The sequence below is a fragment of the Rosa rugosa genome, chromosome 4 (genome assembly GCF_958449725.1).
Source record: "Rosa rugosa chromosome 4, drRosRugo1.1, whole genome shotgun sequence".
Taxonomy (NCBI): domain Eukaryota; kingdom Viridiplantae; phylum Streptophyta; class Magnoliopsida; order Rosales; family Rosaceae; genus Rosa; species Rosa rugosa.
In genome coordinates this window covers 3,836,780-3,859,234 of record NC_084823.1, presented here as the reverse complement: position 1 = coordinate 3,859,234, position 22,455 = coordinate 3,836,780, and the positions used below count along the sequence as shown (strand labels likewise).

The 22,455-nt window shown below is 38.0% G+C and overlaps 3 protein-coding genes and 1 long non-coding RNA gene across 4 annotated transcripts; 1 reads left to right on the top strand and 3 right to left on the bottom strand.

The window, feature by feature from the left end:
* Nucleotides 1-12,763: 12,763 nt before the first annotated feature.
* LOC133745951 (NDR1/HIN1-like protein 13) lies at nt 12,764-14,172 on the top strand. Its single transcript, XM_062174109.1, has 2 exons — nt 12,764-13,780; nt 13,895-14,172. The coding sequence occupies exon 1, from the start codon at nt 12,893-12,895 to the stop codon at nt 13,718-13,720; it is 828 nt and encodes a 275-aa protein (XP_062030093.1). The 5' UTR covers nt 12,764-12,892; the 3' UTR covers nt 13,721-13,780; nt 13,895-14,172.
* A 2,300-nt stretch (nt 14,173-16,472) lies between these two features.
* On the bottom strand, nt 16,473-17,381 carry LOC133742156 (beta-galactosidase 5-like). Its single transcript, XM_062169838.1, has 2 exons — nt 17,163-17,381; nt 16,473-17,077 (listed from the first exon to the last, which is right to left on the bottom strand). The coding sequence occupies exons 1-2, from the start codon at nt 17,291-17,293 to the stop codon at nt 16,933-16,935; spliced, it is 276 nt and encodes a 91-aa protein (XP_062025822.1). The 5' UTR covers nt 17,294-17,381; the 3' UTR covers nt 16,473-16,932.
* A 295-nt stretch (nt 17,382-17,676) lies between these two features.
* Nucleotides 17,677-20,208, bottom strand: LOC133742699 (uncharacterized). The gene is made up of 5 exons (XR_009862681.1): nt 20,090-20,208; nt 19,597-19,675; nt 18,859-18,991; nt 18,456-18,699; nt 17,677-18,337 (listed from the first exon to the last, which is right to left on the bottom strand). It is a non-coding gene; the product is annotated as an uncharacterized LOC133742699 (long non-coding RNA).
* A 127-nt stretch (nt 20,209-20,335) lies between these two features.
* LOC133742916 (structural maintenance of chromosomes flexible hinge domain-containing protein GMI1-like) lies at nt 20,336-21,640 on the bottom strand. Its single transcript, XM_062170621.1, has 5 exons — nt 21,552-21,640; nt 21,322-21,397; nt 21,023-21,211; nt 20,726-20,884; nt 20,336-20,500 (listed from the first exon to the last, which is right to left on the bottom strand). Exons 1-5 carry the CDS (start codon nt 21,552-21,554, stop codon nt 20,424-20,426), a joined length of 504 nt encoding a protein of 167 aa, XP_062026605.1. The 5' UTR covers nt 21,555-21,640; the 3' UTR covers nt 20,336-20,423.
* Nucleotides 21,641-22,455: the final 815 nt, after the last annotated feature.

The following is a 22,455-nucleotide window of genomic DNA, read 5'->3' as shown; positions in this document are numbered from 1 at the left end:
TAGTCCTTCAACGAATTCCTTCCTAGGCTCATAAGCTTCATCTTGTGGATATGCATCGGGTACAAATGTCTCTTGATACATGTACTCACACTCTTGCATAAAATTTGGGCATTCAAATCTCAAAGAGCACTCAAAACGTGAATGCCGTGGAGAATTACACAAAGCACAAGTTTCATTGCAAGAGGACATAGAACTGACCGCATGAAAATTCCACACTTGATGACCTCCACCATAGAAACTTTCTTGCTCATATCCCCTCGGATCATCCCATCCATAGTTCCATCGATCCATAGCTCAATATGATAAGAAAATAAGCACCTATGAGTTCCCAAAAATAAAATTAGTAACCAAAATTTAAAAAAAAAAAAAATAGAAAAATGAGCACACAAAACATAAATAACTAAATTAAAATAACAACAAATTTTTTTTTTTTAATAACAAATAAACAAAAATATGCCAAAGTGACCTAGAACCGATTTACCAAGGGATTAAGGCTATTAAACCCTAATCCCCGGCAACGGCGCCATTGACTTGATACACATTTACGCAAACGTACGTATCGTTGTCAAGATAGGGAAATATTGAGCCCAAAGTTTATCGTACCACGGGGATTAGTGGCTAACCCACAATCCTTGGGTGGCTAAGCAAACAAAATAAAAAAAAAGTGAATAAAAAGGCTAATCTAAGGCACCAAGCCTTGGCAATGCTCGGCTTTGATTTTCACCAAAGCCTAATCAAAACTAAGAGCCTAATGATGAATATTTACAATGAGTTGGAGTTCAATATTTTGAGAGTTGATTTTAGATTAACAAAATGTAATGAAATATAAAGCAATTAATAAAAATGAAAATAAATTAATAAAAGCGTAAACAATGGAAATGAGAATGTCGGGTGCTAGGGAGGTTCCTTCACCCAAATTCTATGTGTCGGAAGATAATCTAATGTAGATGCAAATTCCTACTTTGGCGGTAGTCGTATCCGAGGCGGTTCAAGGCTCAAGGACCGAAATTCCCTTTCATGGTATTCCTACTCCGGTTCAAGGGCCGTAGGAACTCACTTGGCATGAATTAGAGCCGGTTCAAGGGTCACTAATTCACATCAAGAGGCGTAGAGATCGAGGAATTAGACTACTAAGCGACCCGCCCTAGCAATCAAGCAACGGGTGTAAATCACCATGCTTATAACCCCTCGGATACGAAATTGAAGGTTTCTAGCTTAGGAATTAGAGGGGGTCAAGCCTCTAACTCCGTCCTAGACATGCTCAAAATACACACCCTAGAGTTAACTAGGCTCCTAGACATGCATTTTAACCCAACAAAAATAGATATAAGCATCCATCATATGAAAATTGCATCATTACATTAAATTAAACATCTTTTACACAAAATTTGGGTTAGGGACACAACCCTAACCTCCAACAAGGAAATTACTCACAACCCATAATTATGAACATCAAAGATACAAAATTCAAAGGGAAAAGAGTATAGAAGTGTAGGAGAAAACAAGAATAATCACAAATAGCTAAAAAGCTAGCATGACTAGTCTTGAATTACAACTCCCACAATTACCCAAATCTTGAATCTTGTAGAGGTAGAGGCCTTTGATGAACCAAATGCTAGGTTAATTAAGCCATGCAATCTCAACACCAAATTCATTATCATCTTTTCTTTTCTTTCTTGGTGTTGACTATAATTGACCACGTCGAGAATTCGTCATTTGGATGAAAACTCCAATTTGCTCGGCTTTTGCACCAATTTCTCACGATTTCCGCAATTTTGCTTATTTCCTACACAATAAATAAAGTTGGATTAATTACATTATAATTAGCTCAAAGATTAGCTTATTTCTAGTGTTTTAGGTACAATTACATGCATAAAAATGCATGTAATCATGCTCCCACTATCCTATGGAATTAAAGCTATCAACTAATCCCATATTTTTAACATGCTTGTTAAATACTGAAACTAACATAGGTTTGATGAGGGGATCAGCAATCATTTCTGTTGTCCTGATGTCTTCAACAACCACCTTTAGCTCTTCATTTTTCTTCCTTACATGAAGAAATTTCAGTTCTATTTGTTTTGAGCTAGAAGACCTCTTGTTATTGTTTGCAAAGAAAACTGCAGCAGAGTTGTCGCAATAGATAGGCATCGGTCTTTAATTTCTATAGTTGGAACAACCTGAGTGCAGCGAATAAGATCTCTTAACCAAACTGCATGAGTAGTGGCATGACTCAATGCAATAAATTCAGATTACATGGTAGATAAGGTAGCCTCAGTTTGCTTTGAACTACTCCATGATATTGCTCCACCAGCCATGAGGAAAACAAAACCAGAAGTAGACTTCAAGTCATCCTTATCACCTGCATGATCTGAGTCAGAATACCCAACCACATCTAATGATTCACCTTTCCTGTACACTAACTTGTAATCTCTAGTTTTCTTCAGGTATCTCAAAACTTTCTTGCCCGCTGTCCAATGAATCTCTCCTGGATTAACTTGATACCTACCAAGCATACTAACAGCAAAAGCTATATCCGGGCGAGTACAAACTTGGGCATACATCAAACTTCCTACGAGTGAAGCATACAGCTTGTTCTTCATGGCATTCTTCTCAAAATCATTCTTCGGACACTGTGACTTATTGAATTTGTCACCTTTGCTCATAGGTAAATCTCCACCAGCACAATTTTCCATAGAAAAACGCCTCAGCACTTTGTCTATGTAACTCTCTTGAGAAATTCCCAGCAGGCCCCGTTTTCTATCTCTTGTGATTTTGATTCCCAACACAAAATATGCTTCCCCTAAGTCCTTCATCTCAAAAGACTTGGATAAGAATGCTTTAGTCTCTAAAAGCAGTTTCATATCTGTACTAGCCAATAAAATGTCGTCAACATACAGTATCAAGACAATGAACTTGCTCCCACAAACCTTAAAATAAATGCATTCATCTAGAGGATTCTCCACAAAACCATTTTCAGTTACAACCGAATCAAACTTCAAGTACCACTGCCTTGAAGCTTGCTTTAAGCCATAAATTGACCTTTTGAGCCTACAAACCATGTGCTCACTTCCTTGTTCCTCAAAACCTTGTGGCTGCTTCATATAGATTTCTTCTTCCAACTCTCCGTTAAGGAAAGCTGTCTTAACATCCATCTGATGTAGCTCCATATCATAATGAGCTACTAATGCCATAATCATCCGAAATGCATCTTTGGTTGAAACCGGTGAAAAAGTTTCATGGTAGTCTATTCCTTCTCTTTGAGTAAAACCCTTTGCCACCAACCTGGCTTTATACCTTTCTATTCTTCCATCTGAGTTCTTCTTTGTTTTGAAGACCCACTTGCACCCAATTGGCTTGACATTTGGGGCTGATTCAACTAGCTCCCACACTTGATTATCTCTCATGGACTCTAACTCTGCATGCATTGCTTCTGTCCATAAAGCTGATTGGGAACTATTGATGGCTTGGTTATAAGTGATTGGATCATTCTCTTCGCCGATATCAAAATCGACCTCTTGAAGATAGGTACTAAACTTTTCAGGTTCTACTTCTTGAAGAAATAGCACATAATCATCTGAAATTGCAGACTTACGAACTCTTTCAGACCTCCTTATTGGAACAGCTTCTAGTTGTGCTATGGCTGCTTGATTAGGAGGAAGATCTTGGTGTTCGAAATCAATGGGATTCTCAACAATCTGATTATCAAGAACAGGAGGATCTTCTAGTACTAAAGGGTATACTATGGTTGGAATGGCTGGAGCATTTGCTACGGGATTTTGAACAGCTTCTTCACCCTCTTCCTCCAAAATAAAATCCTGAATAGTAGATGGCATATTAGTCTCAAGAAACTTGGCTTCATTAGTTTCAATTATCCTAGTGGAGTGACTAGGACAATAAAACTTAAAACCTTTAGATTTATCAGGATAGCCAATAAAATGGCAAGTAATGGTTCTTGGATCTAGCTTTTTCTCTTCTGGATTGTAAGGACGAGCCTCTGCTGGACATCCCCAGGTACGAAAATGCATAAGACTCGGTTTTCGACCATTCCAGATTTCAAATGGTGTTTTATCAACGACTTTGCTAGGTACACGGTTAGAAATATAATTCGCAGTCTTGAGTGCTTCACCCCACAAAAAAATTGGTAAACTGCTTCTGCTGATCATGCTTCGGACCATGTTTAACAACGTACGATTTCTACGTTCTGCAACCCCATTCTGTTCTGGTGTACCTGGTTTTGTGTATTGTGCAATGATTCCACATTCCTCCAAATATTTCGCAAACGGACCCTTATGTTGTCCTGCCTCATCATATTTGCCATAGTATTCTCCTCCTCTGTCGGATCGAACCACTTTAATGGACTTCTCCAACTGTTTTTCAACTTCAAGTTTGTAAATTTTAAATGCTTCGAGACTTTGAGATTTTTCAGAAAGTAGGTAGATATCGCAATACCGTGAAAAGTCATCAATGAAGGTTATAAAATACTTTTTTCCACATATGGTATTGACATTAAAAGGACCACAAATATCTAAATGGACAAGTTCTAGAAGATTAGAACTACGTGTGGAACCTAACTTCCTAGAGTTTGTCATTTTGCCTTTTATGCAATCAACACAGATTGCCATATCAGAAAAATCTAAGGCTGGAAGTATTCCAGACTTAACAAGCTGTTGAAGACGTCTTTTGGATATGTGTCCAAGACGTTTATGCCATAGAAAAGAGGAATTTTCATTAATTAAGACTCTTTTGGAACCTATAGATTGCTCTATGAGATAAGAATCAACAGAATAAGAACACCTCAGACGCCACATGTCATCTTGAAGATAAGCACTACCAACACAATTTGAATTAAGGAAAAACTTTATTTCTTCAGAAACAGTAAAATTGAAACCATCCTTAACAAGTTTGACAGGGGAAATTAAATTCCTTCTCATCGAAGGAATAAACAAAACATCCTTTAAAATCAACACAAAACCAGATTCTAACTTAAGGTGAACAGTTCCTATGGCTTCAACAGCAACTTTGACTCCATTCCCTACAAAAACTTTGACTTCATCTCTACTTGGAGTTCTCCGGTTTACGAAGCCCTGCAAGGAATTTGAGATGTGAATAGGAGAACCGGTGTCATACCACCAGGAATTTGAAGGAACATAAATAAGATTTGACTCAATTATTGTAAAAACATGAGCTGAACCTAGACAAGGACCTAGGATAGTAAAAACACGATACGTACCCTTCTTTTCTAGCCACGACTTATACTTAGCACAATTTTTCTTCATGTGACCAGAATTTTTGCAAAAGAAGCATTTGAAAACTATTGTTTGTTTTGGCTTAAGGTTCTGAGATCCTTTGGATGAAGAAGAGTTCTGCTTTGGAGAAGCACTCTTCGCATGATGAGGTGGGCGTTTGTAGGATCCAACAGCCTTCCCTTTATTCGTCCCTGACTGGGTAACCAAAAGGACAGATTTCTCCTTTTCCTTTTTCAGCCTAGCTTCATCTTGCACAGAGTGGGCAATAAGCTCATCTACGTTCCACTTCTCTTTCTGAGTATTATAGCTGACCTTTAGTTGGCTATAGACATCTGGAAGGGATTCAAGAGCAAAATGGACAAGGAAAGGATCAGGAATAGGAATTGCTAGGGCTGAAAGTTTCTTGCTCAGGTCAATCAGCTTCATAATATGCGCCCTAACGCTTCCTTCTCCTTCAAACTGTGCCTTAGACAGTGCCATCATCAGGTTTCTAGTTTCTGCCTTTGAGGATTCCTGAAACTTCTGTCCTATGGCTGCCAGATAAGCTTTGGCATCATTAGTTTCTGCAATGCTACCTCGAACAGTCTCATTCATGTACTTTTTCATGAACAACAACGCCACCCTGTTGGATCTCTCCCATTTTTCAGCTTTCTCCTTCTGAGCATTAGTACTGGTTGGAGTAATCACAGGCTGATCCTCCCTTAAGGCTAAATCGAGATCCATAATTCCTAGGTTTATCATTACGTCATGCTTCTAGCCCTTAAAGTTGGTTGCACTCAGAATTTCTATGGGTGTCATAAGCACAGAAGAAACTGTAAAGTAAAACATGTAATAGGCCTTAAGAAAACTATCCTAAACATGTCATACAATGAACAAAAGAACAATTCAGAGAGCACAAAAAAATTGTTCAAATAACCCCAATCTTTAGTTGCACTATTAAATAACACATGTGAGCAAGAAATTTATTAGTTCCTTGAGTTCTTTATCACACCACAAGCTTTATAGAACACGAAACTTGATAAATTTTATCAACGCATGTGAGCAAGGTGATAAGATTTCTTTATGTGCTCTAAATTCCTTTGATGTGCTGACTTAAACTACGATATACTTAATTAACACCTATATGGCAAGATAATATCCATATATCATATTTTAAGGTCACAATTTTGGTCTAATATTATAACCATGAACTGAGAAAAACCTGAACAATTTTAACACCTGTATGGCAAGAAAAAATCATTATGGGGTATCTCAGAACTAGACCAATGTTTTGTTTGAGTCTTATGAAGTGTATATTTAAGCGTGAAGGTTTCGATTAAAAACTTTAACTTAAATAAGACCTCAAACAAAAAACATATATTGCAAAAAATATATATATAAACATATGTTGGATGCTGAATTGCCATCTAGCCCAGAAAAATACTCATAATGAATAATTCTGCAATTATATGTTCTACGCATTCATATACTCTGATATGCAAGAATGAAACTTAATTAACTTAGCAAAAATTGCCAAACTGCATACCAATACCTGAGCATTTTGTTCCTGCAAATTGAAGTATAATACATACATACAATTTCTGATTATATCCAACCACACAATCGAGACATTAATTGGAAAGAAAATAAATGTTAACCTCAATGAATTTCGATCCTTAAATTTGATGATAGAAGCATGAAGTATGGATGGGTATAAGCATGGAAACAGAAAAATGGACATGATATGGGCTCGCATGTGATAAGAGGATGTAAACTCATTGCTTGATTTGAGTAAATAAGAAGCATGAACACCCAAAAGAAAAACCCCCAAAACTGGGTTTGTGAAAACCCATATGTGCAGCGGAAGAATGAGGATGATTCATATTGATTCCAATAAAACAAAACGCACCGTTTGAAATAAAGAAAAAACCAGGCCCCATTTTATTTTATTGTAATTTACTTTATTCCAAATTTCCCTATTGTTTTGTTTATACAAAAAACCCAAATAAGATATAGAGAGAGAGAGACACATCATTTTTGTTTTTAAGGAACAACCAAAACTTCAACCGATCTCTATATATGCAGAGTGGCTCTGATACCACTTGTCAGATCATAAAAATAAATATGAACATATCATAATCTGCATAGAGACAGAGATACAAGTACAAAACATTTTGAATGACTATAAATGTTCATAGATAGAATGAATACCTATGGAGTCCATCGTCTTCAAGCAAGGATTCGGTAAGATAAAGTATTCTGTTCTCTCCAACAATGATTTGTTCTATCTCTCAATGGGGCGAGATTACTTGTGAACCGGTAGAATTGGGAGAACAGGGACCTTGACTTATATAGGTGCCATGTGATAGAACCCACCCATCAAAGAGAATTTATCACTTACTGTTTGGCTCCAATTTTGTTGCAGCTGGTCAACAGTCTCTTTTCTGCGCGGGCGTGCCAGCACCGTTCGGGTGCGATCGTTGGGGTGTCCCTTGACCTGACTTCTTTTGAGCGACTGTAGACGAGGAGAGCACCAACCTCGTCGCAGGATTCTTTGTGCCTCGTGCTGGAGGACTTTGTCTTGTGTCACCAAGTCGATACTTAACGTTGTAGGTTAAGCAGAGCGAAATCACCGGGAAGTAGAGAGAAGTACTTGCTAAAGCGTGACTTTAGCTTGGCTGGGTTGCTAGGGCGTTACCCTTGCTTGGCTGGTTCCGTAACCGTTGTGGTCACGGTACTACAGTCGGCTCCCGAGGAGACTAGGACCGAAGCACTTTGACAGAGGGTTTGGTGGCACTGATAGTCGGCTCCTGAGGAGACTAGGACTTAGAGTGTGATCACCTATAAGAGAAAGAGAAGGAAAGGAGTTGCTCTTAGAGAGGTTTGCTCTAGAGAGAACTTAGATCATCTTAGAGATGTTTTGATGTATGAATGAGTGAATTATTCTATGTTGTAGCCTCTATTTATAGGCTACCAAGAAACACTATTTGGCCTTAAACAACTCATAATGGGTTAGGTTTTAGCACTTAAACATTAATGGAATGTTAGGTTTTGAATACTTAAACACTTAATGGAATTTGTTAGGTTTAAGTCATTTTCTGCTCCCTTATCCCTCAATTTTTATCTCCACTAAGAACTCAGATTCAACCTTTGATTTCTTCATATGAAATGATCCACCATGAATGTAGATTACTGTGGTAAAATTTCAGAATTTATTTCCATGTGGTTGGGCCGGAAATGCTGCTGGACCTCTTACAGGTCCAGTTTCCAATTTTTGCTTCTGCAGAAAATTGGACTGTTTGTTTGAAGGTTTTCCACTCCGAACGGGCTTTGGCACTCTTCATAAGAAATGATCAATGGGATGTCTAGAATTAATCTGGAAAGTTTCAACTCATTTGGAGTTCGGATGGTTAGTCCGCCATCCCTCATTTCTTGTCTAGCTCGCTTTCTCCTAGCCGAAGTAGGAAAATGTGCTAAAGTTGATTTTTCATTTCCATGTTTGGTAGGCCTTATTTAGCCTCTTAATAATATATTTTTGAACTTATCGAAAATATATATGTGAGCCACTGATATTGGCTCAATTTCTCCAAGACACGCTTTGTCAAACCAAAATGCTCATTTTGGGTCCAAACACTTACCATATGCACCTCCTTAGTGGTTAAGTCACTTGATTTCATATCCTTTAAGACATATTATTAGGCTCATAATCTATAACATCAATCACAACATTATAGCCACTGATTTACTGCATATATGATCCTTTGATTTAATTGAAAAGACATCACATATTATTATTGTGTAAACTTTATTATTAGATGATATGTCCAATTGGGTTTTTACAAATACATGGATACTCATACTTTTAAGAAAATTTCCTTGTATATTTTCTTGGGTTTTTTACTTCAACCGTGTCTGAACTCTTCAAGGACTTTTAAAATGATACTTGTACTTTCAAAGTGATCAAGATGATACCTGGACTCAAGTTTTCTTGTCAATGCCATACCTACGTCAAAATTCCGTTACGGCTCCGCTAGTCCGAGGCACGTGGGGCGCACGTGAGTCAAAAAGTGAGGGCAAAAATGACATTTCCGTTCGATTCCGCCCTAAAGCCGATTAAAAACTGAATTCCCTCCCAACTAATCACACTTAGAAAATTATTATATTGAATATAAAAGTTGAATGAATTTTTTTTGCTTTGTTCTATTAAGTATTTAACCAAGATCCCAAAAGAAAAACTGGAAATCTCTCTCCTCCCGAAACTCCATCTCCAAATCCAACTTAGCCACCTTTCCTCCTCCACCACCACTCCCACCTCAGTGACAGCAAGATACGTATTTGAACCTAGCAATTCTTCATATTCATCTTCTTAATTAACCCAGCAAAAAAGAAAAAAAAAAAAAAATCTCAGCAATTGTTCATGTTCTTGAACCCATTCATGTTCATCTTCTTTAACCCAGCAAACTGTTATGATGCCATCTTTCTCTCTCTAGAGTTCCCATCGATTGATAGGAACTTAAACAACAACAACAAAAAAATTGACCAATGATACAGACTTAAACAACAAAAACAAGAAAATTTGATCAACAGATGGTGTTGGAGGTTGAAGATGAACATATGTAGAAAAAAGTTGAATGGGTTTTGTTTGTATCTTCTTCTTTATGAGATCGACCTCTGTGAATCAGGTGGTGTCTTCCGGATTTTAGATGAGATCAGAAGCTATCTTCTGCTTCTTTTTGCACGACCTCATGCAGTCTTCCTCGTCGTCGTCCTCATCCGCGGTAAAGATCAAGGTGGCGCGTGACTTCACGACGGTGGCGGCTTTGAGGAAGGCATCTTTGATTGAATCCGGCGGGAGCGCGCAGTCTTCGAGACAGGGAGGGAGGATGGGGTGCCGTAATCCGGCTGATCAAGATCCCAATTTCAATTTCGGAGTTTAGGAGATTAACCTGCCTTGAAGCATCAAATAAAGATTGCTGCTGCTCCTGGGCCTCGAAAGCAATCTCGCCAAAATTTTACACAACAAACAATAAAAAAAACAGATCGAATGCTTGGGTAGGAGAAGGAGCACTTGTATATAAGATTTGATTTAATTTTTTTTTAGCAAACAGGCAACCGAACTGGTAAAGTTCAACGAGCTGTTGTTCACCAAAATAAAAAATAAAAAAAAATAACTGAACATCAAGATCTGGAGATGGAAGAATAATTATGGGTAATTGAAGATGAATGAGAGAGAAAAATAATTTTTTTTAAATTCTTCCTTTATTTCTCTCTCTTAATTATAAAATTTATTTTTCTATAATTAATTATAAAATTCATTTAAATTAATTATTTTATTAATATTAAATCATAGTTCAGATAAAAAAGTAATTTGAGGGCACATAAGTCATTTAGCTCTCTTTTGCGACTCACGTGCGTCACACATGATCAAAACTAACGGCACTGTGACGGAATTTTGATGTAGGTATGACGTTGACAAGAAAACTTGAGTCCAGGTATCACGTTGATCACTTTGAAAGTACAGGTATCATTTTAAAAGTCCTCGAAGAGTTCAGACACTGTTGAAGTAAAAAACTCTATTTTCTTTAATAAATCCATAAGTGATTGTCATTACTCAAGCCAGAATAGCTATTACATACTCCTCTGCTGTCATTAAATAGACATGCAAGAGGTTGTGGGGTACCACGGTGGTACATAGGGATAGACCACTCATTAGATATCCAATACTCACATATTAAAGAAGCAAGCCTATAAATTATGATAAAACTAAGACATAGCAAATAGACCAAGTACAAAAGACCTAAATCGCCTGGATTCCAAATACGAAACCAGAAGCGTCCGGATCCTAAATTAGTCCACATGGTAGCAGAAACAGGTCTAGAGAAAGCCCTCCAAACAGCAGCCCCATTTATTTTGGACACCCAAAGATCAGTTGGCTTCAGCTCCCAAATTGAGTTAGGCCATCCAATTGTGTTGGGCTTCCAAATCTCTTTAGGCACCCAAGGCTCTTTAGGCTCCCCCTCTGTGCTCCCTGACTCCCTCTGTGTGCCACCCCATCACCGTCGTTGGCATGGTTCTGCTGTTGTGGCTACCCCAAACTCGCATGCATCATGCGGTGGCAACCCCATCCAAGCCACTCTAATTTCGGCCTCGGTCTGCCAAGCCACACATGGCCATTGAAACCAGTACCGATCCACCTCAAACCCATCTCCACAACATCAGGCCTCTCATAGCCAACGATACCCACGTTGATCTGGAGCAACAGTTCTTCTCCAAAATGCCGATCTGAGCCGCAGCCGTCCTATTAGCCCACACTCCGGCCAGATTGCCACGCGAAGACCACAGAGGTTCCAGATCGATCAGAAATTTGAGACGCGCTCTGCACTGTCTCTGCCGGTATCGGAGCCTTCCCTCGATCACAGCCATCTTCCCAAAATTCACGATGGGAAGTTTGTTGGATGATGCTCAGCTTAGCGCAATGCGCTTGATCTGGTTGGGTGTTCACGGGAAAAAAACCAGCGCTGGACGATTGTAGACAAACCACTGAGTGTGGAGAAACATGCTCCACGTAGAGAGCAGATCGGCGGCGGTCGCAAGAAGAGAAAGCCATAGTCCTGGTGGCTAGGTTTCAGAGAGAGAGAGCCATCATTAGTACATAAATTTCCTTGTATATTAGTACTTGCATTTGGAAAAATATAAAAATTTCTTGCATATAGTTTAATGTAAGGAATTATCCTTACATATCATTATCACTAATTATAATGTGGACTCTAAATTGTAAAATGCAAGGAAAAAATCCTTGCAAATAATTGTCTAAATGCAAGAAATTTTTAGGTTATTCTATTTTGCTCTTTTGCAAGGGTCTCTTTGCATTTGGGTTCATGCAACGAATTTTCAGTTTTCACTAGAAGGTGATATGACCACAACTTGAAGCAAAGTTAAAAATGTCTTAGACAATAAGCTTGATTGCATGGCTCTTACACTACTTTGAGGGAAATCATCAATTCTATAAGGAATAGATTTTGTTCTTTGAACCCCTTTCAAAAAAAAAAAAAAAAATTGTTCTTTGAATTAGTCAAATTGAATATGAAGTCTTCTACGGTGAATATGGATATTCTTTATGAAGAGTTATCGACTGTTCCTGAGATTGATTTTCTGGGTTTCGTAGGTACGTGCTAAGTTGGTTTTATATTAATGTTGCCCTTTGGGTTGTTGTTTTAGATTGTTTTCCTGTTCTGGTGTTTGCTAGCAGTTTCTTTGTATCTGTTGAGGCTCTGTTCCTCTTGTGGTTGCATTTTGTTTTATTAGTCAAGAGAATTTACCTTACGCTAACCTCTACTTACAACATCCGAGTTCTAGTCCATTAGCTCTTTTGTTTTGGGTGAAACAAAAAGCAAACCCTTAACTATCCATTAATTTCAAAATGCTATTGACCTAGTAAACAACTTCTAATTATAGTGCAATTTCAAAATTGATCTCCTTGTCTAAGGATTAAAACCCCTCTGATCGTCCTTTAATCAATTATTTTTTCCTTCTCTCTCTATCTTACAACCTCCCAGTTGTCCTCTCCCTAACACTCCCTCCTTTCCCCATGCGATTTGCCACCACGTTCAATCTCTTATTGCGCACATACACCACCCACCTTGTCCTCCGCTCCCCATCTTCCTATGGCGGAGCGGGTCCCAGCTCCCGGAATCGGCAAGGATGAGTACTCCGAACAGCAACCTAATGAAATGATCCAACCAGCAGCCTCATCATCCACATCTAGGGCATTAGTACCACCATCCCAAGAGTTAGTCCCCCACAACCAATCTCAATACACCACCTTCAGGGCCGGTACCTACGTTGTCCAGGTCCCCAAGGACCAAATCTACCGCATCCCTCCCCCCGAAAACGCCTCCATCATCGAACGCCACCGCGATCCGTCCAAAAGGAAGAAACCCCTCTGCTGTAACTTCGTCTGTCTTGGGATCCTCAGTTTCTTTCTCCTATTCATCATTTTGCTCATCGCCGGGCTTTACGTGTCCGTGATCTTCTCCAAAGACCCAAAATTCTCTGTCCAACGCCTCGTGTACAACAACAAAACTAAGTCGCATCGACCGGACTATACCATAACGTTGAAGGCCCAAAACCCAAATTCCCAAGTGGCCATTTTGTACAAGAAAGGCGGTGAGGCCTCCCTTTATCTTAACACGCAAGAAATCGCCACCGCTAGTTACCCGTCTTTTGAACAAGATAGTGGAAAATCAAAAGAGTTTGCTGTAATCTTTCATGGCTCCAAGATTAAGTTGCCTAAAGAGATTCAGAAAAGTAGTACAAGTCCCAAACCAAAAGTCCACGTCAAGTTTTCTCTGGGCATGGACATCCCGGGGCGAATGAGTAGGGGGGCCTTGAAGAGAAGCATGACATTTCGGGTCGATTGCGATTTTACGGTGGATACGTTGGTGAAAGGAACTCGGGTTCTGAACCAGGAATGTCATACAAACAGGAAATAGCAATTACAAAATAATGTGATATTACGTAGGAACGAGTTTGGCAGCATTCATCATGTAAAGGTTAGAAGTTGGTGCTGATCTAATTTCACATTGCTTTACAATTTTTTCCTTCGTTAATTTCTTCTTCTTCTATTTTTTTTTTTCCTATTTTGATTCAATTTCTTCCCTCTCTAGTTCTATTATCTGGAGGATGCAAGTCATGAATGAAAGAATAATGGAGTCTGGTGCATGTATATTTTGGATTTCGTAAGTGTAAAATAACTAGAGCAGAAGTTCGATAACATTTCGTAAGGCATGCAAATTGATGTATTGATGTTCTTTCTTTTTTTTTTTATTCATTTTCTGGTGTTAACTTTGTAGAGTTTCAATTCTTGACTTCTTGTTGTACGACTTGTATCCTTTCGGTGCTCGTTGTTTTTCATTGATTGTCTGGTGTTTTAGAATTTAGATCACCCTCTATCTTAAACAATCAATACACTCATTTGAAACATATTTCTCTTATTCCTCCAACAATTCTTTTTGTTGTAGGTTAGCAGTAACTAATCTAATTAATACCGTAAATTAAACAAGAGCCCACAACAGATTCTGTTGCATCATTGAAACTGTTTAAAAGTAAGGTTCCTACCCAGCAACCCCATCGGGTTGGGGGTTGTTACCTTGTTTTGACTGCAATCGTGGCTGCCCAATTAGTTTGATTCTTACTGACACTAAAAATATTCACTCTCTTGACGCTAGTAGAGCTTAATTGGTAGAACAATAGTGAGATGAGTTGTAAAACTCAAACATCAAGTGGTCGAGATCTCCACAAGCTCTGCTAACTTTGGTTGACACATTGTCACATTGTACGAGTTGTGGGCCAATTTGTGCGACTGAGAATTGTCTTCTTTCATCTCTAGTGTACCACCAACTTTGGAGTTGTTTTTTTTTTTTTTTCAAAAAGGATCAAAGGGTTTCACTCCTGCACCTATGGTGACTCGAACTCATGACTTCGTACATAGGTAGTGGGTGCTCTAACCACTGAGCTAACGAGTTACTCAAGTAGTCGGATTAATTTATTTTCTTATTCAAAACAAAAAAAAAATGTAAGGTTAGGTTACTACTATTAGTAGTGAATCATTCATTCACATGCTATGGATAGCTTTATCACTTCAATAATATCGAGACTCATGTTTTTACATCATTAAATTACAGTTGTCACATATTACGGATTCTTTTGTCACTTTACTAATATCGAGACTCATATTTTTACATCATTAAGTTACAGTTGTCTCAATTTTGGGTTTGAAAATCTCTTCAATGTTCGATTCTACTCTATGTTAGAAAAATTTTGTGACTGCTATTCTGATCTAGGATAGTTTGGATCATGTTAAAGTGTATCATTATAGTCGCATATTAACATCAGCGTCTATTGTATGATCTAAACATTCATTTGTTAGAATTTTGTGGTTCAAAATTGAGACTCAGCGGTTTGGAAAAAGAAAGTGATTAGCTATTAAAAATAGTAATTTCTTTAAAGATAATTTACCCCCTTCAACAAACCTATTAAGGTGCGGACACATAGATATTAGGGCTAATTTCATTTTACATCCCCGACCTTTACACCTTAAATTTATAGTGCCCCTACACTTCTAGTTTCATCACATGTACCTTTATTCTCCAAATATTAGAAATAGAATTAATTTACAATTATATTGAGAGTTATGTTGAGAGTTATGTTGAGAATTATAATGAGAATAATGGTGAGAGTTAGTGGCTTCATAGGTTATGGGAGTTAGGAAGTTTAAGGTTATTGTAACAGTCTAATCACTATGTCAAAAAGGTCTTCAGACGACAGAACTGTTCTGTCGTCTGAACGAACCAAAATGTGTCGTCTAGTACGATGTCGTGTCTTGGGCGTATCGAACGACAGAAGAGTTCTGTCGTCTGAATTTTCAGACGACATAAAAAATGTGTCGTCTGATGAGTTTTGCATTTTGGGAACATTGTGATCTGTTTCTTTAAAAGCATTCAAACAACGGTTTTGTATTGTCTGATAAACAAAACAATGACATATTTTTTGAAATACTATTCTGTGAAGCATATTGCAAGACTTATTTGTGTGGTCTGAATGCCCTTAAATAAGAAATATGAAGACTCATATGTAGTGTCTTCTCTCATACAACAACACTTAAAGGTTGTGCTAATTTACTTTACACGACAATTATATGTGGTCGTAAATTGTATCAGAGGACAATTAAGTGTCGTTCTATGGTTGATTTGTATGACATTTAAGTGTTGTGTGAAAGATTTTGCAATTATACATATGTGATGTTGGGAAATGGTTTAGACAATAGATTTCTGTTATGTCAATCTCATTACGACGACAATTTACTGTCGTTTGAGATTATTTAGACGACAAATTTTTGTGGTCTGAATATAACAAGGACCACTAATAGTACGTGTTTTATATTATCTGTAATCACGTCCAATCACACTTATTTGTTGTTGTTATACACTTTAGCCAGTACTTTGAACTAACTTATGTTGTTGTTTTGGCTTTCAGACTACAATTTTCTGTTGTCCCATTGTCAAACAGACAATAGACTTATTATTGGTTTTTGTGTTGTGTCTGTGCGGCTGCAACCACACATTTTGGTGTGCTTTTGTTGTAGCTTGCAGTTTGTGATGACACATTTTAGTAGTCCCCTGTACAATTGGTATGCATGCATTCTGGAAATTAAAATTGGCTATTCCTGAAACCATAAAATCCACATCCAAAATCATTCTGAAAATAATCCATCATCGTCTCGTGTACACAAGCCTAATCATGAACATTAGTTCAAAATGGCCCATATCTAATAATCTAGGCAGCCAACAAAATATATGCATGCAGTACTGCAAGGTAATAAACTAGAAGCACTACACAATTCGGGCAACCAAGTAAACAACATAGCAAAATAGCTAGCAATACTGCAAGTTTGTCCAAGGTTTTATTGATCTTGAACTTGGGTAAATGGAAAAACTTTTGACCCTGAACTGAAGCAAAGCAGTAGCAGTGTGACACTACTGTGAGGGTACCTTATTCAGCACATCGGTAGAGTTTCGAGCGTGACAGGTACCATGGTTACAGTTCCCATAGCTTCTAGGTGGAGTACCGAAGCTTGAAAATTTAATAGTAGAAATGGATTGCTCGTTTGTACACTCTAGACGAAGTTTAGGCTTCTTTTGCTCCTTCAGTTTGCCTCGGTTCTTGGTCTGCCATTTCTCAACACGTGGGTGACTTTCAGAAGATCAATCTTTGTAACATCGCCAGCAAGCTCCTCAAATACCACCAACAAATTTTGGGATGGCTTGAGCCAATACCGAGGAACATGATACCTGAAACATAGATAGAATATAGGAAATTAGTAAATAGGTACTTAATGCTTTTTTCTGATCCAGTGGTAAACAAGTTTATACATACCATTGTTGAGTCGGTTGGAGACAACCAAATTGGCACTTGTTAATCCTGAATGTACCAAAATAATTGCACGCGCTGCAGTTACCATTAGCATGAACAGTCCAGTATCTTCCAATGAACAATCCAGTTACCATAAGCTCAATTATTCCTTACGTTTTAGTTACCTCTAGGAGTGATATACCATATGATTAAATCAGTGGTTGACCCTAAACTTTATTTAGCATGACATGGTGCTTCATTTGATTGCTGAAAAGTACACACAAGTAGAGACTGTTAGATCATAATGTCATGGTGTCCTGAAAAGTACATTGCTGCTAGCTCACTGCTTTATTACTGATCCTAGTGTCCTGTAAATTGCTGACTCACTTTCGGACCAGAGCACCCCATTTAGAACATTTACTCAAAACCCAAGGCCAGCTTAGCCCCTCCCCTTCCCTTCCCAGGCCTTAGGCTTCCTTTGTGTACCCAAAACAAGAAAGGAAAAAAAAAAAAAAAAAGACGAAGACAAAACACACCAAGAGCGAAGAAGACAAAACACACAAAGCACCAAAGAATCAAAAATCAAAGAAATCAAAGAATTGAAAATTTGAAATAGTAGAGCAATAGAGCATTAACCAATTGAAAGAAGTGTAAATAATTAACCAGCAGAGCATTAACTAACACTAACAGACCTGGGATCTCTTATTTTAGACATTAAGCAATGGAGGCGACAAGCTTCATATATAATAAGCATCATCACAATTACTCCTATTTTGAACCTATACTAACCTTGTACTTAACTCGTCATCATACAATACGAAAAGGAAAGCAGCATATCATATGTACCAGACTACCAGCAATGAAAATCACTATGATCTACAAAAGGAAAACACAAAACAAAATCAATCTCAGCCAAATAGAAAAACTCACGTAAATAAGCAAAATTAGAAGTAGCTAACTCATCCAAATCAAGACTAAGTACCAAAATTAAAAGCAGCAAACTCATTCAAATAGATACGAAGAAGTGAACCACTGAAGAACAAATTCTTCTCTTCAAAGTTCAAACTGTCCAATACTCCAATTGTTCAACCCAATTGCAAAATATTGAAATAGATTCAGTACCCAACTACCCATTAAGTCATTAACCAATTCAAACTTAGAACTTACCTTAAGAGACTGAATATGATGTGTGATGCACTCTGAAAATAGAACACCAGAGAGATATTTATAAGCAGCCAGTTCTGTTTACATGGAAATTTATACATAACTGACAAACGTGAACACAAGAAAGAAGTGTAAATAATTTCTTTGACATACCAAGATCAATAGAAACCCAAGCCACATGCGTTTAGGTGAAGGGAACGGAAGCATTAAGCGGCCAACACCATAGATGGCAGCTGCAAAGAAATGAAGAAACAAGTGTAATGGACGAGGGTTAAGACCAGAGAGAAGAGAAACTGGTCCATATGAGCAGATGCCTCCAAGCCTCCAAGGGATAAGACAGTGTTGTATCCTTCCCATCTTTGTAAAGAGCATAACCAAACACTTTCTGGGCATCAATCTACTCATTTGCACAATATGTGGTCAGAAATAGATATTGTTCAATGTTCATCAAAATTTAGGTACTAGTTTAGTAATAATCATTCAACTTCAGTAGAAGTATGAAGTTAAATTAAACAATTTCAAAATGCACACAATTCTAGATTAGGTGATTGCTTACCTTCAAGACCCAACTCAATCAATTTGAGATATCCCCCAGGCTGCAATAGCTCCCCAACAATTCTGTCTGGCTCACTCAAGACTTTTGCACTCCAAAAATCACAAAGTTTCAGCTGATGTGTGTGTGGATTTACCTGAATATGCACAGGTAGGATTTGAGCATGACCAATAAAAGATCAATGAAAGAACAAATATATAAAAAGGATGGTCATCAGATGCAACTTAGTTAGCGTATGTGAATTCTTTTTTTGAACTTATCCGTCATGGTATGTAGCAAGCTAGTAGATCGATACCCCAGTTTGCTCAGATTCTCTATTGATAAGAAACTCTGTTAAATATTTTAAATTCTTATTCCACCATTTTAACAAACGACACAAATCATGATTGCAAAGTAGTAAATTAGCACAGACTTTTTAGGGTAATTAGTACTTCAAAGTGGATCCCTCCAGGTTATCTTTCTTTGCATCTGCAGCAGCATTATAGTAACCAATTTTCTAAATACTACAAGAAACACAACTGTTTCTAAATACTAGGAATAAGACTGTGGTTTGGTTCATATGCCTATGCATCTTTTACTAAAGAATGAGCTTGAAAGATGCAATACAAGAATACAACTTCCAGCCAGATCAATGATAAGCCACCACTAATATAGTTCACAGGACAACTTTCTTCTTTCCCAAAACTAGTAGAAATAAACTGTAAATCCATTAGCATCCACAACCATGCTTAGCCTGCTCACCTGTAGTTAATGCAGCAAGAATTTTCTTTGTTAAAGGAACATCTCCATTGAAGTCATTGCCCACATATAAGGTCTTAATCTGTCAAGCACACGATTCATACACTAGTATTAGATACCAATAAGTTAATGCCAGAAAGTTCATATGCCTAGAGTTCTTCAAGCTCTAGCAGATGGAACAAAACTTGTTTTCAAACAAGATATTCTTTCTCCATCGAGCTCTCGAGAGTGAGAAGGAAGAGACAAAAAGTATTCTTGTCACTGGTTCATATAAGCAAAATGAGGCATACAAAATAATAACTATAAACACTAAATCTGATCAGTTTCAGCTTTCATCCCTCAGCCCTATCTTAGGGTATATTTAAATTTTATATTCAACCCAATCATGTCTCACAATTACTACTTATGTTCCTTTGGCCTTTAGAGATATTTTACTTCTGACCTGATCCAAATGAACTCGATTATAAACAAAGAAAATGAAAAGTAAGTTACTAACTCCATCAACCTCCAACTCTTGGCATTGTTCTGCATCAAGAAGTTCAATTGAAGAAGGAGATTTCTGCCGTCGTCTCTTTATATGGTTTTCCCACTCAGTTCTTTCAACATCTATGCACTGCAGTCAATGGCTCAGAATTTAGCGTAACAGTCAGCTACTTCTCCCAAAAATTACAATCTTTCCAAATGTACAAAAGATGATGTGAAGATGCAAGATAATAAAATAAAATAAACAACAAACCTATCCGGCGTCAACCACACTGAATGGTACAGACAAGGATTCGCCCATATCCAAATTAGTATCTCCCTCATTGACTGAAAGGATGCACCCCTTTTCATCGGACAGACTTGAAAGGATAAATTGAGCAGAATATGCACAAGAAATCACACCTGCATAAAATTTCAGCCTCACCTGTTTAGAAAGACAACAAAATGGAAAAAGAAATTGTCAGGACTTGAAACTGATATAATCCCATTTTTAAAGAAATCCAAACTGATCTAATTACTGTAAGATGCATCTCATAACAAATTATGGAATGTCTATCCTTCTTATTCGCATTTCCATACAAACTTCACAAGAGGATACAAATTAGACTCAAGTTTCAAACCTTCCTATGTTTGGAAGAAGATTACTTACCACCAGATTCACCTTGGAGACCTTCAAGCAAAAAGTATTCAATTGTCGCATAAACATTGTTCTTCTGAACCCCAGCACATGCTCCCTTAAGAAGTTTAATTCTCTGACCACACTTCCAGGTCCTTCCATTCCTTGTTACAGATTTATGGACCCTTGCAACTACAATTTAAAGAGACATAAATCGATGGTTAACAAGAATGGGAGTAAATTAAAGTCAGAAGAACTCAGTAAGCAACTGATGTAACAAAGGATACAAATTATTTAGAAAAACCAAGCTTCTTATCCATCTACACCTACCTTCAGATGATATACGAAGTTCCTTTTTGTTTGCAGGACTTACAACAAAGACAGGTTGGGCTTCACCACAGTCAGCTTCATCATCATCATCATATTGACTATGCATCTGAACTATCCAATCCTCATAGTCCTTCTTTAGTTGAGAAGGATTTAGCAGGTTTCCTTCTTTATAAATTTGAACTTTGATGTCTAGAGAAATAAAAATTTATTCAGACTAAAGAATATTGTAAAACAAGGCAAGATGATAATGTTTCCATATTTATTGCAGAAACAAATATAGAAAAGAAAAAGGATTATACCATTCTCGTTCTCAAGAGGCTCATCGCTGAAATTCCTCAATGCAGTTGTCAAAGGACTGTGGTGTGCTAGATCAGTCTGCGATTAACAAAGCAGTAGATCAGAATTTTGATGTATAGACTGAACCAGACAACCAAGACAGAAGGGGACAATTGAAGATCAGTAGCGAATCTAATTTGGTGAGGCGTTGCATAGCTTGGATGGAAGGTAACTTGCGAATCTAAAGGGTTACCATGTATGACCATCGCTGCAAGGCTATGTCCACTTCACCTCAGTCCTATGAATTAAGTCAACATGCTCTCATACAATCCCTAGATCACTGCAAACATTATAGAAGAATCACAAGTCAAACAGTCAAGCACACATCCAATTCGACCTAGAACCAAGATCATCACAAACCATCTAAGCTAATCAACACCGATAAAAACTTCAAAACTAGCGAGCGATCCATTTCCAAGGGAAATAGAACACAGAAATCCAGATCAACCATCACAGCAACAGTTAGAAGTGCTTGAATTGAAGTAAAATTCAACAAAAAAAAAAATCCGGTAGCTAAAAATTGCGGAAGAAACAAAGCAGCTGGAAAGACGGAAATCAGAGAAAAGGAGGGATTGGGTACCCGTTGACGGATTTGGTGACGGCGCTGAAAGTGGAAGCTATAGAAGCGAAGAAGCCTCCGCCTTGCTTGGGATCCTTGGGCGCCATCTCCGATTACAAACCCTTAGTTTGGTCTGAGTCAATGGCGACCGTCCAGGAGAGATTGAGAGAGAGACGACGACGATTCACTAAGTGATTGACTTCGGATTCAAGGAGACACCAAGCAGAGTCACTGAATGCCGCCGTTTCGCCGTCGTTGAATATCAAGGAGGCTGAGAGAGAGAGAGAGAGAGAGAGGTCTGGGTTTTCAGTAACCAGAACCCCGAATGGTGTTCGTTATTTTGATGAGGATAAAAGGCACCCCATCCCCAAATAGAAAATAGCCGAATCGAAATCAACTGAGAGAGAACCGAGATCTGAGAGAGCTAAGTGAAAAGGAGAGAGCGAGGCAGGTGTTTGAGTTTTCGCGGGTTTTAGGTCAAGATGAGAGAGCTGATTGATCGAGTGAAGAATGACAGAAAATGACCTAATTGTGAGGG

Coding starts and splice junctions, on each gene's coding strand:
- LOC133742156 (XM_062169838.1), bottom strand. CDS start 17,293: ATGGTAACTGGATTGTTCATTGGAAGATACTGGACTGTTCATGCTAAT. Junction 17,078..17,162: donor CTCCAACCGACTCAACAATG/GTATGTATAAAC, acceptor TCTATGTTTCAG/GTATCATGTTCCTCGGTATT.
- LOC133742916 (XM_062170621.1), bottom strand. Junction 20,885..21,022: donor ACTTCGTATATCATCTGAAG/GTAGGTGTAGAT, acceptor TTTAAATTGTAG/TTGCAAGGGTCCATAAATCT. Junction 20,501..20,725: donor TCTCCAAGGTGAATCTGGTG/GTAAGTAATCTT, acceptor CTTTCTAAACAG/GTGAGGCTGAAATTTTATGC.
- LOC133745951 (XM_062174109.1), top strand. CDS start 12,893: ATGGCGGAGCGGGTCCCAGCTCCCGGAATCGGCAAGGATGAGTACTCC.